Source organism: Varroa destructor, unplaced genomic scaffold (genome assembly GCF_002443255.2).
Source record: "Varroa destructor unplaced genomic scaffold, Vdes_3.0 BEIS01000004.1, whole genome shotgun sequence".
Classification (NCBI taxonomy): Eukaryota; Metazoa; Arthropoda; class Arachnida; order Mesostigmata; family Varroidae; genus Varroa; species Varroa destructor.
This window is the reverse complement of record NW_019211457.1, coordinates 18,931,394-18,949,572: the sequence shown is the minus strand read 5'-3', so window position 1 is coordinate 18,949,572 and position 18,179 is coordinate 18,931,394. Positions and strand designations below refer to the sequence as shown.

The window sequence follows — 18,179 nt, the reverse complement described above, 5'->3', positions numbered from 1 at the left end:
CATTTGCGTTCTTCTCTTGTTATATATATATATATATATATATATATATATATATATATATATATATATATATTACGGATAAATAGAGCTCTATAACCACTTTTTCCATAGCTGTTGGTTCTTTTTGTTGCTGTATTGCACAATATTACGTTGCTGTCTTTTAACTTGTGCCTGACATTGGGTTAGCCCCTTCATTCAGGATGTCCTTGCTTTTTTGTTTTCAAGTTGTCTTGTGTTGTCCTATACAAACCTACGGCATCTATGCCAGTCATCAACACTACGTTGGCTGTCAGATTGAGCCCAACAGGTTCAGTTATACTGGTCATTCGTTCAGGCGCTGACACATTTTTCCTTAGCCATCAATTTCCTCCATAAACGTTTTAGTTGTTCTTTAGCTCCACCTCCTACAATGTACATATACCTAGAGCATCATCTCAGGGCCTTTAATATCCACTGTACGCTTCAGATTATATATACTCTATTTCAAATCGAATTTCAGCTTCTCACTAATGTTCGCCAGCAGACGTCCTCTAACAAGGAGGCTCGCTGGCAATTCCTCCTACACAGCAGTTTCTTTATTGAAATGTATTGCAAAACCCGAACAACCGCCTGTCGATCTGATACTTAGAGAAGCTTCGACGAGCGTGCTAGTAACTAATAAGCGTGCACCTAATTTGTCTCCCTCATTTAGTCCTTCATCACATTCATAAACACTTGAATGCATATGTATTTTTATCGACACGTACATATACAGCTTGCGTGTTTGATCTTTACAAAATCTTCTGCTTCTCTCACCGGGCATAGATTTGACCCTGTCCTTCTCTTCTGGATATTATTCATCATCGTATGTTATTATTGTATGCTCACTTTTTATTGTCAAATGACCTCGTAGTTTATTGTTCACATGGACACAATCAAAATAGCCCGTCTATTGTCTGTTACCCAATAATAATGTCTTGCGATAATCACCACCATAGCAATAGTAAAAATCTCCACTTATAACAATATGCAATCACAACTATTATGCCTAACCCTTTTTATTATCCCTTATAGTCAATATAGTTTTTTATTTTATGTCAAATAAAAAGTCTAGCGTTATATATTCTTAATACTTGTACACTAGAAATAGATTCTGCCTTATCTTGCGATCATTGCCATCATGGTCAAGTACTTTGGCACGCTCTGCGTGAGTCGTTCGAGGCACACAGCCTCTTTTATCTGCTTCATCGCTGCGGCGTTCTGTGCACTGTACGTTATATAGATGCCGAACGAAGTATTTCAAATCTTCCTGTTCTGATCCATTTCTAGATTACGAAGTTTCCACTACTTGTCGCCTAAACCGCACTAGCATTCGTTTCCTTGCATGCGTTGTCATATTTTTCAAACATGTATTTTATGTAACGTATATTTTATCAACATCGAACTCAAATATGATTTTCGGATGCAGGTCTCGCTGGCAGAAACTAAGAATTTCTAATACTTTCTTTAGACTGCCATTGGCAGGTGGCTTTTTCTTCTTAGTAGGTTCCAGTCCCAACAATATGCGCAAATAACCTAGTCCCGTTAAAAAGTCCTAGACTTCTAAAGAATAAACATGTAGTACACACGAACAGATACTCTTCGCGAATTTGGCGGAAGGAAAACGCCACCAGTTCTAAAATTTCGTTTTCATTACCATTTGCCTGCCAAGAATAGCGTAACAATGAACTAATTTTTTAATAATAATATATAGAGATAATAAAATATATGACGAGATAGAATTGATTACTCATTGTGGTTAATTTAATTGTATTTGTTAATTACCTGGTCATGTATAATCTTACTGTAGCAAGCTAATACATATACTACGATGATATATTACTACTATCTTGGTTCAAATGAGCATTTTGCTCGCATGCGTGGTCACTATCGTAATAAGACTGTGTGTTCCGACACGTTTTCATGTTGAGCACGCCGCATACATTTCTATTGCTTTATTCTTTTCCTTGTATCCGCTCCCGATGTACCTATTCATTCATTGCGTGTGTGTCACATACGTATTTTTAACATTATATGCTTTCAATATTGCATATAGGTATATATTAGTATAAAAAGTACTTCACATAATAAACCACTGCAACACACACATCCAATTTCACATATATTACAAGCCGCTAAACAAAAACTACTGACTGCATTAGCTGACAACTTCATTGTTCCAAGCACATGAAATTAGCTCAAAGACTCTGGAAGGAAGTTCGCATCTGATATCCCTAGCACGTTTTATATAGGTTTAGACTTGACTGGACCTAAAACGTTGAAAAAAAATGTATATTATGCTACTTTCATCATCAACACATGGCTTTGTAAAAGAAATAAACCTCTACGAATAGCAATTACAAACAAAAATTACATTGATATCATATCAGGTTTTCAACAATATCTATCTATGTTACGTGTTCGTTTGCTTGTTGATCGGCCATTCCGTAATAACACACATATATTATTATATAACTCACACGCACATTCACTAAACGGGATCCATAATAATGGAAAATATCTGAATTAGACGCTCACTACAGCTTGAGGCTGGGTTCGGTTTATCGAATCGTTCGGCGAAAAAAAATTCTATAAAGGTATGTCTAAAACGGAAAACCCGAAAACGGTCATGTTGCCCCTCATTGTGCAGTTTTGGCTTGCAGCATTAATTCTTCTTTACCTATTTGATAAGATTTACGTTTGAATGAAAATGGCATCCACTTAACATTTTTATGTTCTGCTGGCGATAAAATATTCGTAGAAATATCTTGTTCTATCTGAGAGTCCTATCTCTAGCGTTTCAGTTGGAGTTATTATAGTAACTTTTTATTATAGTAAGTTTTTCATTTCGCTCGATCACAAGGTTGTCGCGGTGGGTAGGCGCTTGTTTCAATTCATTTAGGAATTCGTTCCCTATGATAGGAGAGTCGCTTCTTTTCTCCATATATATTCCTTTATAATTTTTTCAAATTCTCTCTTGACATTAATCCACTGTATTGTATGCGGGCTGGTTTTCTGAAATTTAAAGGAGCAAAAATGATGACGGCTATTTGTCGGGAATTTGTGCGATGGACCTACCCAGCAGAGAACACAGGGAATCAGTCTGAAACATGATGCTCAGATCTGACCACCATTTATCTTAAATTTCCGCGTCATCTGGATGTTCACGTTTTGTAGTGACTCTATACTATTCATACAAGATATAGCTCTTTTGATCTGTCCTAATGTTCTTGAAAGCAGCTAAAACGTCAATTACCCCTGGATATATCGGTGGCAACTGCAATCTGACGGACCTTGGCACATTCGAAAAAAAGGCGTATTACTCATGCTAAGATAGACCCATGTTCTCGCCCCTTTCTCCCGGGAACCCATTCTTCTACTTATTTTTTGCAGCTCACGACTGATCATTTCTACTACCACTGATGGCTAGGTTTCCGCCCGACGGGGCTGCTGGGGCCTTAGTTGGTAATCGCTCGAAAAGCGATGCGTAGAACTCCGGTGCGGCCATCTCTTTGGCATACTTACTACCGATTTCCTGGATCTTAGTACGCCTCTTCACATGTGGCGCTGGACACCTTTAATTAGTATAACGTCAAGAAAATGTTGCACTTAGCTAAATAAGCTGCGTAATATATACAGGAAGATCAAAGACTACTGATCTGTATAACTTTTTAAACTATCGTACTCGGGCGGTATTCTCAAATAATCTTGGCTTATTGAAAAGAATTGTCAAACGTACGACTCAGGATCGGCGTCAAGTCGCTTCCTTCTGCAGAGGTTTAGAGCGACATTACGAACAACGGCACCTAACGTTCGTCTGCTTATTAGTTGGCCGTCGAGAGCAGGCAAGGGTACCGCAGAGGTTCTGTTTCCTGAACGACACTCCACCTGTACATTTACCGAAAATTTGAATCTAATTTGCCTTTAATGGTCAAGAATTATGTCGGATATATATAGACAGATAAAATGGAAATTTCAGATAATATGGCAATATAAGGAAACTATGTATTTGTTCAGTTGATAAAAACAGCACCTTGAGACGAAAAAGACCGCTCTGCAAAGGCGTAACAAAAATCAAGAGAACATCGGCGCCCCGCTGGCTTGGTCCCGCTCCCTGGTGTGCCAGACCTGTCGTATCGGTGTATGGGAGCAACCCCTCAGTCGGAAAGCGACTATGATCTTCAAAGCTTTCCAACCAAACGACCATCACTGCGTAGGAGACAGAAGTATTGACAAACAAAGGAAATGGCATCGCTAAATGTTAATATTTCAGTGTTCGCAGCAACACTTCGCATACTTTCAGTCCGGGAGCACTTATTATGGCTGATAGCGTAATCACCTAAAAAGATTCTCTGAGTCAATGTGTATAGTCATAGTTTTAGTAAAAAAAATCGAAGAATTTTAGTTCAGGTAACAAAAAACTTTTTTGTCAAAAAAACTTTTCGATTTGAGCTTGTACGTTACCTTTGACTTCGAATGGAGCTGTTACCAAATGTCTGGAGGTGCTGTTCTTTCCTGTCTTGTCTAGGTTCAGCGTCATGTTTGACCTTAGAGGTTTCTCTGGTGGCTGACGTTTCCTGGAGGTTCCACCTTCCGGAATAAAAGAGCTTTTGTCTTTTTCAGGGGATGGAGACTTTTTAACGCCAATTGCCGACAGGCTAGGTACCACAAAGGCCATTTCCGAAAGAACGTCTGCCCAATAGAGCACTTGATGTGTTCCGTCGTAAAGAGAGCCACCATGGTTTGACGGAAGATCAACTAAAATGATTTCGAAAGCAGAATAAGGCGCAGAAATATGAAAACGCACGGTGTTATAAATGATTGAGGAACTAAAACATTCTACTTGCCGAAATACCATTGAAAAATAAATGAAAAATCAATACGATTTCGTTTAAATATAACTATTAATGAACAACTAAACGTCGTACTGTTTTACGCGAATATGTAATTGTCGACAGATATTAGGTTATTATAAAAGTGATGAACGTTCCTAATTAGTAATCGTCTTTTACAGTTTCGAGGGTCTACCCGGGCTGAAAGATGGCTTTTTGGATCTATTCCACTGAATTTCTCAAATTGCACAAGGATAACCATGAGCCGATTACTGTCAGATGATCCTATACTTAAATGTTGTTGGCTCACCAATTTTTCCCCGTCGTACGACGAACATACTTCCAGTGTTGTTTTCGCAATTTTAAATGTGACCGCAAAGTTGACACCGCAAAGATACTTGTTTTTTTTTTTTTTTATCAGACATACCCATCTAAAAATCCGAAATCAGGTTAACAGTGGATCCTTTCCAATGATGAATAACCTCACTAAACCATCATCAGGCAAAAGGTCGACCAAAATAAGTTATTATTGCTTTCGAAAAGGCACATATTGAAAGTGTTACTGGAGTAGTTTTTTGGATTAATGGTGGAGATATCCCTATAAAAAAACATTATCTACTCACGCAAGCCCATGTCTCCAGACACCTTCCAGGACGTTTCTACGTTGCCCGTCCAGCCGATGTGCATAGCTACATCAACAGGCCAGCCTAGTGAGCGTAAAAACTCCAGATAGAGCGGGTGAACAAAGTTTGCATTTCGCGAGTTCGCCACTATGTCTTCTGGAATAGTCTGTCTTCGACGAACATAGAATATGTGTACGGTGTCGGAACTTCGCGCAGACATCTGGTCGAGTGTTTCCAGTTGGGTCATAAGTGAGGGCTCCTCGGAGTCAATCAAAGGAAGCAAGGATTGCGAGGGCTGAAGCAAACAAAAAAGCATGATTAATTACATTAACTATGTAAAAGTAATTAATACACTGGCATATTAGCACAACCTATCGCTACCGATCAGTTTGACTGTTTTTTTGCATGACAGGTTTGTGTTAAGCAAATGGGAAGTAAAGGCGTCATCCTTTGGGAACTAATGATTACGTCCATGTTCAAAGACTACTTTGTATTTTGTATTAATATACATCTTCCATCCAATTATTTAAGGCTTTGGGAAATCCATGCGGGTTTCACAGCCGATCTAAAAATTAACCAAACGTGTACTAAGACGTCACTACAATTGGTTATACGGACCCCACAGGTCGTAATTACCTTAACAGCTTCATCATGCGGATTAAGAAAGCCGAAGTGCATGAGGAAAAGTCGAGCAGTCTGGAAAGCTGTCTGATTAGCCGGGGGTCGACAAGGTCTTTCCGTGGGCCGCTGGGCAGCTTCACGCCGACACGAAGCTTCTAGTTTTACTTGTGCTTCGACGAGGTTCAGTAACTCTGAAGACAGCAGCGAAAGTAGCACTTTTCTAAACTACTTCTGCTCACAAGCATACAAAGCATTTGCGTATATCGGCATTTGATATGCAATGATTGAAATCATGGGCCATATGTTCCTAAGCAATACATGTTAACAGCACACAATAATGTTCAAGTACTAAAACTGTTACTCAAAAACTTACTGTTGCTAATCGTGTTATCAGGCATATTCCAAGGATCAGGCACGATACTCTTCTCGATAACACATGGCGGGATTTCTGCGCACTTAAGCGGAAAGTAGGACGGCAATTTCTTTTGAAGACTTGCCAACTGTTCCTTATTCGGTAGTGTCATCTGATATCTAGGCAGTACCATAGGGGCTCCTGGCGGGCCCCGATGCTGCACGGGGCCCTGATTCAATAAAGACATTTTGGATTGGGGCACGTTGCTTAGCTGCATAGCCCAAACATGCCGGCCAAAAGGTGCGCGCACCAGTAATGTAAGACTCGGATTGCTCGTAGGAGGGGCATGAATTGGGTCCTCGAGAACTCCGACAATCGCTGAACTTTGCGTGTAGAAATAGCGGAATCTTGCGCCTGGTCTATCTTTCAATAGCGCTTGTTCATCCAACAGAGAACTAACTGGACACTCTGGTCCTGCAGCATTTGGAAAATAGCCAACATGATCCATAAGTGCCGAGAGTACTGCCTCAGCAGCTTGGAGGACTCGCTTCGATAGTGGCTTTCGTTCTTTGTTCTGCTTCAATATAGGAATGTCCGAAGGCTTGGGTTGACTCTTAGCGCCCGATATGCCTAACTCCACAACTTCCATAACCTGTAACATGCGGTAGACATGTTACTTAAGAAATTGTGTGTTCTTCAAGGTCGGCATGCGGACTTATATACTTGGTAGCTTAGCACTGTGGTACTAACTTGTGTTTCTGTGTAAGATTATTTTGCTGAAGCTTTGTCATACCTGATGTATGGTATCCTGCTCGCAGAAGAGGGTCGAATGCTCCACAAGCCAAAGTGTAAGGCAGGAAAATGCTGCTACGATTGTCGAATGCAACTCTTTCGAATGATCCCTAGTAGGGCGATGGCTTTGCCAAACGATCAATTCGCAAAGCCAGCCGACGCATTGACGGTATTCTCGATAGTTGTGGCTAGCTGAAAGTGACATATTCATGACCGATTATTCGATTAACAGAAATATTTCGGCATCTTGCTTTTAATCTTATGTACGAGTAAAGGTAACCGATTCAAAATCTCAATTACACCTCACCTTAAGATTTTCCAGTCTAAAACCCTATTTGTTTTCACAACGCTTTTTATCTGGAATATTTGGTCAAATTTCGCTTAAACACAGCACGATTTTAGGTAAACGAGACCGTCTTTTTTATTACCAAATTCAGTGATATGAAGCCGCGCGAACACCGTAAGCACTTCAAGTGCTGAAAAGACAATAGCAGCATCGTTTCTCCATGACGAACTGAGATTTTGACAGACTGTCTTAATGGCTAAAAGTAAGAGGTGTGTGTCTTGAAATACTGGATCTTCGATCGTTACGTTGGTGCTATCTGAAAATTCCCAAAAATATTAGGAATTAAAGTATCCTGATACATGCTTTTTAGACACTGATATGTATTGTTATTGTTAAGTATTATAAAGTAGATATCTCTCACCTAAAAGAACCAGCGCAGTAATACGTCATAATTGGCTCGACTAAATGATTGAAAGCACGATCATTCACTTATGGTATGATAGTTAACATGGCTTTGTAAATCTGAAAATGCTCACGAAATGTCTAGGTCTTGTGCTTTTCTTGTAGCTGCATTCAACCAACCTGAATAATGGGCTTCTCTGATCTATGTATTTGTTTCTATCGTCGCCGAGAATGCTATGTTTTACTTACGAACCTAATGATGGATCGAGAGCCGCGCAGCGTTCGTACTCGACCTGGTCAAGGACCGCGCACATAAGCCCTTGTAATAGCGTTTGTACGTTGAGAGAGTCCACTTCGGCGTTTAAAGACACGAGTAACAGCCGAAGTAGACGTGCGCGAAATGAGCTCAACGACACCTGCCGATTTGCCTGATCTCGAACGAGGAGCGAGTTACTATGTAAAGTTAGAGGAAGCAAACTAAGCAGAATGGAAATCGCTGAATTATGGAGCAGGTTCTCCGCTATGGGCGTTGGAGGCAGATGACTATATCCGGACCGCACTGGAAGAGTAAGAGAAGCGAAACTATGAAAAACAAAAATTAAAGGGCAAAAGGCTAAATCAAATCATATTTCAAAATCAAAATTGCAATCAAACGTACCAGAAGCTTCTTGTCTGCAGACATTGCTTCTTCAAAAAATGCTTGTGTAAAGACACTGCAGCATAGACAGAAATTAACGTATCAATACAGTATGTTGTCCCATGAATTTTTTTTTAATACAAGCAGCATTACTTTGCCTGTTAACTGGGACGGCGTAATGTGTCCGACGAAAATATTTTTGGTTTGTAGGTCGTTTTATAGATCAGCTATAAAAAGTTGCAAAACAATGCCGAGCTCACTTTTCAAGTATAAATTCAGTAAAAGTTATATATATATATAAAAGTAAAACCTACCAATTAAGGATGTTAGCATTGATTAACCCTTACCGTGCGGCGGACTAAGTACATTCTCAATGGCCGCTACAAACGAAGGCACCAGCAACGCCGCACTCTCCAAATCACACTTAAAAAGATCTGCTGAATTCGCTACGATACTGCATGTAATCGCGCTTGGCGGATCCTGTGGTGATTGTCCTGCCAGTCCCTGTTTTATCGCTAGGAAAAACCGTGCAAGATAGACGCTAAGCACCTCCTCATCCGAAGTTTTTGATCCAAGAATCTTGCATAACGTCCCCATTGCCTCAGCCTGGCCCCATTCCAGTGACCAGCTCTGCAAGCCCATATGCGTATCATATATGGAGTCGCTATCAGACATCGATTTGGTGGACGAATTGTGCACAGTGCCGTCTGGTTGACTTGAGTGACTTTGCAGAGATTCCGTCTCAGACTCGACAAATGCACCCTCGCTATCGGTTATCATGGACGACTCGAATAACCACGTACCGTACAAATGAAGCAAAGAGTTCACTGACGGGCGTAATGGGCGCAACGTTAATCGACGTACGACATGAATAGTTGTGTTGAACCTTTCCGCCGGTCTCTCTATTGGAAACGGAGGAAGTGGTGAACTTCCCGTTGGGGTTACGACAGGCGATACGGGTGTTTGTGGTTTATGCTGTGTGATGAGTTGAGGAATGTGCAATTTTTGCCCAGTTTTCGGCTTGTTCTTGCGCTGTGCCGGTGGTGTCGTGGAAATCGTTGTGGTACTCGATGAGCCGATGGCTGAAGACGTTTGGCTGTTATTGGCTGATAGACTAACAGAGGGTACGATTAATTTATAGGCATTATCTTCAACGTAGCGACCAAGCCAGACGTCGACAAAAGCAGACACGGCGGCTATGGCTTTGTAGAAAATTTGTGCCTGGTTGTCATGCACTTCGTTCATATTGTGCGTCAGCGTGCCGTTCAACGAATTGGCATCTCGCGCCACCAGGGCCGGGTCGCCCAAAGTATGCAACATTCGGTACCAAGCCTGACCCAGACGCTCGCCACGCATCTCGGCTGGAACCAGTTCCTTGTCGCCATCCTCTGTAACCATTATAATAATTACAATCACTTATTTAGTATTTGGATGAGATAAAATTTGCATCCTAAATGGTGCGAACGCAGAGAAATTATCGAATACAAACTTACCAATTTTGACATCGGGGCAATCAGGGTCAACTAGCTCTCTACACAATTTCGCTGTCATGATAAGCTGAATTTTTTTCCATTGTTCGACAACGATCTGTCGATGTCTCCATCGAAGACAGAGGCACTGAAGGGTTTTCCAGTACGACGGCGAAGGAAAGAATGATCGATAACACGCCATCAACCAAACCTGAAACAAAACCCCCAGGAGACGCTCACACAAGTGGGCTTCGATATCGTCATCTGCAATTACAGAAATAACACAAATGCACTCCATTCATTTGAACTTCTCATATACGTATGAACAATGCAAGTATTATGCATAATAAAAAAAACATTTGTACTATAGCTATAAAAATGCACTTATAAATCAACAATCTAACTTCAGGATCTACCTAAACATATTTACCTTTCGCCTGTCTATCGGAAAGAAGTGTGTCGTTAATGGCCAGAAGAAAAGAAAGTATTTCTTGCCAGGTATCGCTTTCAAGCACGGGACTTCGAGTGGCCACCATTTGAACAGTACGAAGAACTCGATGGCAAAGTACAGCTTGGCGAGAAGCGACGTCTGCTGTCAGCGGATCATGAGGTCTCGGCGAAAACAGGTTATAGAGATGTCGAAGGATGCGACGCGAATAATGATTTGCATCAGACATCACCGGACGAGGAACACAGATCTGGAAAACCAATAAGAAACTTAGAAATTAGAAGAATTAGAGCTAAACATAGCAAACACAAGAGAAGACATTAAGTTAAGGCAACTTATTCCACTAGAACATCCGGTGACATTGTTCGCTCAAAAATGATAATCACAATATCATCTGTCTTCAACCTATTTTTGATGTTATGCGTACAGAGAGCTTACGGGCTTAAGCGGTAAATATTCGATGTCCTGAATTTAGCGAACCAATAGTACCATTTTAACTATATTTTTCGAGTTTAACGTTCGGCACCGCCGTTAGGTATTCCATCAGACGGTATTAATCGTATCACTTGGACTATGGCACTTGAGTTGACCTCACCTTTGCCTGTTCGGGTATAAGGGAGACAAGCCATTCACAATAAACGTGAACGCAGTTCTTAATTGCTTCGTGTTCCTTTAGAGGTAAGCGCAGCCCGTAACACATAACTTCCATGCACCAGTTTACCTCAACATCTGTTCGACAAAAATGTACACCAAATCTGAATTAATGGAAAAAAAAAACGAGCGTTTCCTAATTCATTCAGCAGCATTCCACAAAATTAAACTATTCGCGCAAATTGCAGATCAAATAAAAATACTATGTAGATATTCTTTGAATGCTCACTCCTTGTGTACCTCTGTTCTGAACACATAATAACCTTTGATTTAGGTGAACAATCGATCAACTAGAGCTCTCTTGATATTTTTTTTTGAATGAATAAAAACAGTTACACTATTACAAAAACCACATGATTTTCTAGGAAAATTTTTATTCGAGTACTTCATATACTTCTACTATTTGAACAAGTATATTGCACTAACTATGCTTTTTATTTTTTCTCCCAAAGTCGAACGATCACTAACCAGTAATGAGGGAGCTAGGTTCCGGTTGTCCAGAGCTTAGCCCAAGCGACTGTGCAAGACTTTGTACAACCGCATGGACGACAGCTCCACTTGACGCTGTCGGAAATTTCTGTAGAACAGAAGCGCTGCGTTCGCGAGCTTCCTCGCAGACCCGAAGTTCGTTCCAGGCTCCGTACATTTTAATAGCTTAATTGAGGATCACTGATCTTTTTGTCCTAGAAGCACTTGATGCGAGCATTAAAAGCGATAATGTTAATAATCCTTCACCAAATAGAATGCATGATTGCGAATTGTGACGTTGTCAAACAAAAAATTGTCTGCGGATTTTTTTTGATTGTGGTGATTGTAAAGCTTCCTTATGTGGAGACGAAAGCATCGAATCTGCTGCCGCGTTACCGGGGGCAGCAAGAAATCAACTGGAATTGAAAAAACCAAGCAGAAAATCAAAGCCAAATACATTCAGAGACGCATTCCTCTGTTACACTGACTTCACGTAACTATTTCTTAGGGTCACGGGTAATTTACTCTCATATAAGTAAGTTCGGATTTAGGAAGTCACTCAAGTTGATCTTACTCCCTAGAAATAAGTCCAATAAATAGTAAATAAATACATTCGAATACATCTATATGTTGTACAGCACATTATATAGATGGATTCAAGTAGAAAATAACGAAATTTAAGTCTAATTCTCATTCCATTACTGATATCATTTCGCAACTGAATGCCCATTTCATGTAAATGGTAGCCCAGGTAAGATGCAGCCGTACCCTATGCATTATTCTTCCAGATAATTAATCGAATCTTCAGGCTCAATATAGTTTAATGTTCATATTATTATACGTAAAAAACCCGTATTTTTTTGTTCGTATGTACACAAACTGTAAAGTACGAGATAACACCTTTTAATAATTGTTGAAAATGTCGAAAGGTTCCATTTATTTTGTAGAAGGATCGTGCGCGAACGTTATTTCTATATATATATATATATATATATACATATATATATAAACTTCGTTATATATAAAATGTTATAGTTTCCTTTTTTAGGATTTATTTACATAATTTACATAACATTTATATAAGAGGTTAGCCACTTCAAAGACTGGACCATATTTTGAAGGAACCAGGAACATGAAAGGGCTAAATCACGAAAGCAAGCCAATAAAGGATTTTGTTTGAAATTTTGCTGTAAATGCAACAAAATGCACTATAACTGATGACGAAACGGTCAAAATTCGATCCTAAGCGCCGTGAATGGATATCGTAGATCGATCACTTCACGTAAACGCATATAGTTGAAAATAGTGATCCTGCATAGAATCGAACGAGAGTAACCTTCCGGTATTATTGTCACACCGTTCAAGCACAGAAAAGGTAACAAACTATGCGGATACACTGTTGATACATTTGGCAATTATTATTGACCATATTACATTATGCTATAACCCAGGTTAGGACCTATTCCAGATCTTTTCAATACACCTAACGAAGTATAAGTATAAACCTACTCCTTCATTTAGTTTTCCGAAGTAAAATGGCACTATTAAAACACCAATAAACAAAATGTTTAAGGCGTCATAACCAACACTAGAAATGAAATCGTGTTGATTATTCTCAAAGGGCTCATTGTTTACTACTGGTGTAAATTGTATTTGTATAGCATAATTTAAATCACTAATTAATATAAAATTAGTGCATCAGGGCCTGCTACGGCTCGTGAGTGTAAATAAAAAATTTCCCCCAAAATATGCCACTCGTAAACCTCGTGTGTGCACAACTGCTTCGATTACTTTGAAAGACAAAACATTATTTTTTATTTATGTTAATATATTATATATATATATATATATTAATATTATTATAATATATTATATATTATTATTTTTATTTATGTTAATATACACAACTCCATCGTTAATTTCTATGAACGATCGAAAGCTCTGAATGTTATTGAGTCGGCCTTAGTCATAGCTAAAGAAAATGCACATATAAGACCATGTTTTTTACATGATGGAGCGCTTAGATCAACAAACGCAGACATTTTTCTATATGCGACGCATATAAACTGCTGCTTTATGCTTAATTTTTCACATTTTATTTGCGCTGATCTGATTGTGCAACCTAACATCTTTTCGCTAGTTATGCACCATTGCCCGTCTACGGTCATTCAGTAGACTTTACTGTATCGTTCTCGTGAATTACACAAAAGTAAAGATTTGTACAAAGTGGCTTCAGAAGACCCCTTTTTCGTTATCCTCAAAATGCGCGCACTTACTTCAAACTTAATTTGTTAAGGATTCAGCCCGTGTGGCGACTTTCTTGAGCTTAGCTTTACACTTACTTTTGTTAAAGTATTATAACTTTCCTTTTTTTTTTTTTCATTGTCAACCCCGACAATAGAAATAAAGTAGAAGCAATTGCGATTGAAGGATGAATACTCATTGTCACGGAAACTCGGAATACTACAATGTCAACTGTGATATTATATAACGGGCCGTTTCTTCAAGGCTATTGTCGAGTCGGTCATCATTCTACCCCACGTGACCACGAGTCATTCACGTGACTGTATTCCGAGTCGCTGCCCCCCAGCAACAATAACTTCCGTCATATGAAATCTATGGTTCTATACGGGCTGGACCATGTCCACAGACACCTCACGGTGTAATGGTTCTAAAAAAAACGAAACCCATAATCACAGAGGACACGCGACCAAGATGTGCTTCGATCAATTCTCGACTTTCACCATCCACTACAAACTGGACAATCAAGCAGACAGACGGTGTTCAGCATCTTTGAGGATCTGTTCTCTTTTCGGCGTTATTTGAATATGGCCACCGGAGCGAAGCACATAAACGGCGACAACGCTTCTAATCCTGAGACTTCTTTATTTGTTAGCCTCAAGGGCCTTTCAAGGACGAATAAAATGCTGACGTCATTCTAAGACATTGTGGTTAGAATTGAATGAGCTTATTGGAGCTCCTACAACGCTGCCCATATGATCATGCTCCATCGCATGAAAGCTGATGGGTGTTACCACCCATTGTTCGCAGACCAGTAGCCATGGAAGGGACCACTATAGGAGCGAAGTTCGAGCAGAAAATTCCGCTATTTGTAACAATAGCAGTTCGACTCCGCGTGACTTGATATTTGGCGCCGGACAAAAAACACAACCATCATAAAATAACAGCACCGTAACACGCCGTCGCCCGTCATCGATAATTATCTCCTATTAATCGTTATGAACAACTTTATTATCTTCTTAGCTTCTTATCTTACAATTCTTTGAAACGTCCAGTTGCCACGCATTTGCTGTTAACAAAAGTCTCACTTGCTTTGTTTTTGTTGTATCTGCAGCGGCGCCCCGACTGGCACAGATTGCGTGTGTGCTGTTCCGTCACATCGGAGCGTGACATCAGTACCCAGAATTCCCTAAACGACAACAATAGACCCTGTAGAAACCTGCTGCTTTTAATATGCAGCGTGGTCTCTTTCGCTGTAGAATTCAGCCGATAGAAGTAGATACAATGTAATCGCATTCGAAGATATTTCACTGATAAACCGCAATTTGGCTTGACAATATATATATATATATTTTTTTTTGCTGACCACTTGGTGTAATACATAATTGTTGTTTGCATTGAATTAGATCGGACATCGAATCTGATGGCAACGCACAGTGCAAACAAACACGGTAGTACCGCTCAAGTCAAATTTTAAGATTCCTATGCAAATATATATTTTAATGCGCATACTATAAGTACCTAAGGGTTGGTAGTCATCACTGCGAACGAATTAATCATAATTAAGCTCTAAACAAATGATAAAAATTCGGATTTATTACGCTACTCATATCTCTGTATGTGAGCGCGAGTTCGAAACGAAGTCACCGCAAGAAGTCACCCTTCAGCGTCCAAAAACAGTTTTTCTGTCACTAATTGTTCCTTGCCGATTGCTATAAATCACCTAAGCTAAGGCGTTAGATATCTTTCTAGTATTTCGATCAGAAATACACCAATATACTGAAAGCTTGTTTCGAACAATTCGCAGCGACATTTATATGATACCTGTCAATATAAACAGCTAATTGGTCAAGCCCGTCTCCCTCTATCGAGTAGATAGGTGTGTGTGTGTGTGTGTCCTCACTTAGCGTTCTTTTAATGATTTTAAGTCGTATAATCTCCGCCTGTGGCATGTGTGACGCTTCTGGCTTGGCATCCGAGCCAGTAGTTTCAAATGCGGACCACCCATATTTAAAGCACAAATTTTCTGGCTTTAGTCACATATACAAGCCCTTCCAGATAGAACTTATAATGATTAAGGTTTTTTGCCCGGCATACTTCATGCTGCCAAAACGACCAAGCCGATATTTGCGTTCGATCAACGACGTGACGTGGACAGACAAGCCCCAATTGTTTCAAATTAACTCAAGTCAAGCTGCCGTATCACGAAACGCTTCATCCATCTTGTACTCAACCCAAACTCTAGCTAACGCCGCGCTTTGCCTCACTGTATTCTCCTTTCAGATGGTACTGGTTCGCCTCCTCGTCGATTCGATGACTTCGTCCAGTTGGCCAATGCCGGTGAAGGCTGACTCGAACAAAGCGATTGTCAGTGTCATTACTTGCGACAAAAATAAGATCAACAGGCGGCACCTCACGATTCTCTAATGTCCAACCGATTACTCTGCGGCCAACCGTCAACGTTCCCAATTCTTCAAGCTTTACTACTACGGTCAACTCTATGTTGCGGAGCCTCGCAGAAGTGTAACCTATCTATCACCATCATTCGTGCGAGTTATAGATACGCATAAACGTACAGTGACAAGATGGTGTCAATCAGGCACCGCACAGTTAATAGGCTATATCATATGGATGCTAATTTAAGGCACAATTTGTGTAGTTATTTGTTATTCAAAACCCAGCCAGAAGCCCCGTATCGAGGTTTTCGCGAACAGCCTCAAAGCTCAGTCTCATAGTCACGCTGCTACTCTCTCTTTGTCAAGTCTTATCAAGCCACACAAGGACATAAGAACATCTTTTTTAGACTACTATTTAAAAACGTGCCTGGCGACCTCAAATAATGAACAGCCTAAGAAAGAATATACTAACTCGTTTTTTCGATATTATTGTTAATGTCTTTATCCCTTTCAAATTAATAATGTCAGCATCATCTGCAGAGCTGTCAAAGTGGTTTCATGTCGTCAATTTTATTTTACTTTTTCTCAATGAATGCACTTAGCATAATCTTAAAGTGACTGTAAAACCCGTCTTGGCCTGGCCCTAAATTCTCACTATGGCTCTTATAAATGATCTTCTATAACATATTATCAGAGTTGCGCATCGTATGAAAAGCAAGCAAACTATTACAGTATCTAAGTATATTGCAGTAATCGAGTCTAAGTTCAGCTGTAGCAGTTAATCACAAGAAATTGTACCACAAGCGAATTTCGTACCCGTCTTTCTTGCCGCTGTCCCTCGGTAGTCTTGCGATGGGCGTCTGTTTAACCCGCACTGCTCGGAACTGGGACAACAAAACAACGCCTGGCTCAGTCGGGCACTTGTCCACAAGGGTAATATTAAATGGTTCAACTAATGACTAAGAACCACGCAGTTGCCCACCTGCTATAGGTCGTTTAGGAGGTGTACGGCCGTCCGTTCCATCTCTTCTATGGATCACTTTTTCCGCATCTGCCACCACTCACTGCTCCGAATTCATATTCATTCCACACAACAGCAAGCTAACCAGCCACTTCTATTGGTCCCCCCCCTGCTACGTCTAATTCAAAATAACACAACACACGATTGTCCAGCTGCATCAGCAGCGGCAACACAACTCTTTGGCAAAATGTTGACATCTTGCAATAAGATCATCACATAAGAATCACTATGACGGGGCGGCCTTTAAAGACAGAGCGGTTCTGTTGGCAGAAAAGGTTACAAATTTCTCCCGTGAAGAGTAGTAGCAATACGTTACTATATTTTTAATTAATGTAGTATTTTCTAGATGTTTGTTTCAGACTTACTGAGTACATTCTGTTTTCTTTAGCTCAAACTAAAATTTAAATTTTGTGAAAAGCTGTTGCCAGAAAGAATTTCATGAACTTCGGGGCAATATTTAATACTCGAAAAAAAACGACGGTTTTTCGATAATATTAGCAGATCATTTTTGGTAACAGTTAACTGCATCTTTTTGATTAGCGGAAATGAGATTTCTTCGGATGTTGCTTCATAGATTCGTTTGAAAAGTGAAACATATTATAAATCATATTGTACACACGGGTTTCTGGCAGCTGCACACATGCAGCGCTTCGAGTGTTTTAAAAAACCTAGGCGATAGTTAGGTAGTGTAATCATAATTTAGACATTACGCTACTGGCGAAATATGCCATATTGACGTATTCAAAGTTTGAACCTCTGCTTTCACAATATAAATGGACTTCAAGCACCTGAAATGATGCTCTGCATGACAAAATATCACAGTTTCGATAACAGATACAGGATAATAGTTTTCGTTGCTTAAACCTATGTGTGTAGTCAAAATTGTTTAGCCCATACACGGTACAATAAAATGATGTTTGTT

General features: G+C 39.9%; 1 protein-coding gene across 8 annotated transcripts; it reads right to left on the bottom strand.

Annotated features, from left to right (window-relative positions):
• Window positions 1–1,926: 1,926 nt before the first annotated feature.
• On the bottom strand, window positions 1,927–17,450 carry LOC111248615 (ral GTPase-activating protein subunit beta). 8 transcript variants are annotated; one of them, XR_002672620.2, is made up of 17 exons: window positions 17,053–17,449; window positions 11,600–12,015; window positions 11,076–11,209; window positions 10,463–10,730; window positions 10,057–10,296; window positions 8,911–9,951; window positions 8,180–8,485; window positions 7,667–7,840; window positions 7,240–7,430; window positions 6,468–7,098; window positions 6,110–6,285; window positions 5,474–5,768; window positions 4,483–4,776; window positions 4,052–4,227; window positions 3,758–3,906; window positions 3,275–3,593; window positions 1,927–3,033 (listed from the first exon to the last, which is right to left on the bottom strand). XR_002672620.2 is itself a non-coding variant. In XM_022801235.2 (17 exons), exons 2-17 carry the CDS (start codon window positions 11,775–11,777, stop codon window positions 3,002–3,004), a joined length of 4,335 nt encoding a protein of 1,444 aa, XP_022656970.1. In that variant the 5' UTR covers window positions 11,778–12,015; window positions 17,053–17,450; the 3' UTR covers window positions 1,927–3,001. The 8 variants fall into 8 exon arrangements, 7 of the variants coding, with proteins under 7 accessions (XP_022656970.1, XP_022656966.1, XP_086842459.1 ...); XM_022801235.2 differs by having other exon boundaries at window positions 3,544–3,593; window positions 17,053–17,450; XM_022801231.2 differs by having other exon boundaries at window positions 1,927–3,593; window positions 17,053–17,120; window positions 17,219–17,449.
• Between the last annotated feature and the right edge of the window lie 729 nt (window positions 17,451–18,179).

Excerpts from the sequence above, each read along its gene's own strand:
- LOC111248615 (XM_022801230.2), bottom strand. The coding sequence starts at position 11,777 with ATGTACGGAGCCTGGAACGAACTTCGGGTCTGCGAGGAAGCTCGCGAA. Across the intron at positions 10,297-10,462 it reads TTCCGATAGACAGGCGAAAG|ATGACGATATCGAAGCCCAC; the intron begins GTAAATATGTTT and ends CTGTAATTGCAG. Across the intron at positions 9,952-10,056 it reads TTGCCCCGATGTCAAAATTG|AGGATGGCGACAAGGAACTG; the intron begins GTAAGTTTGTAT and ends TAATGGTTACAG.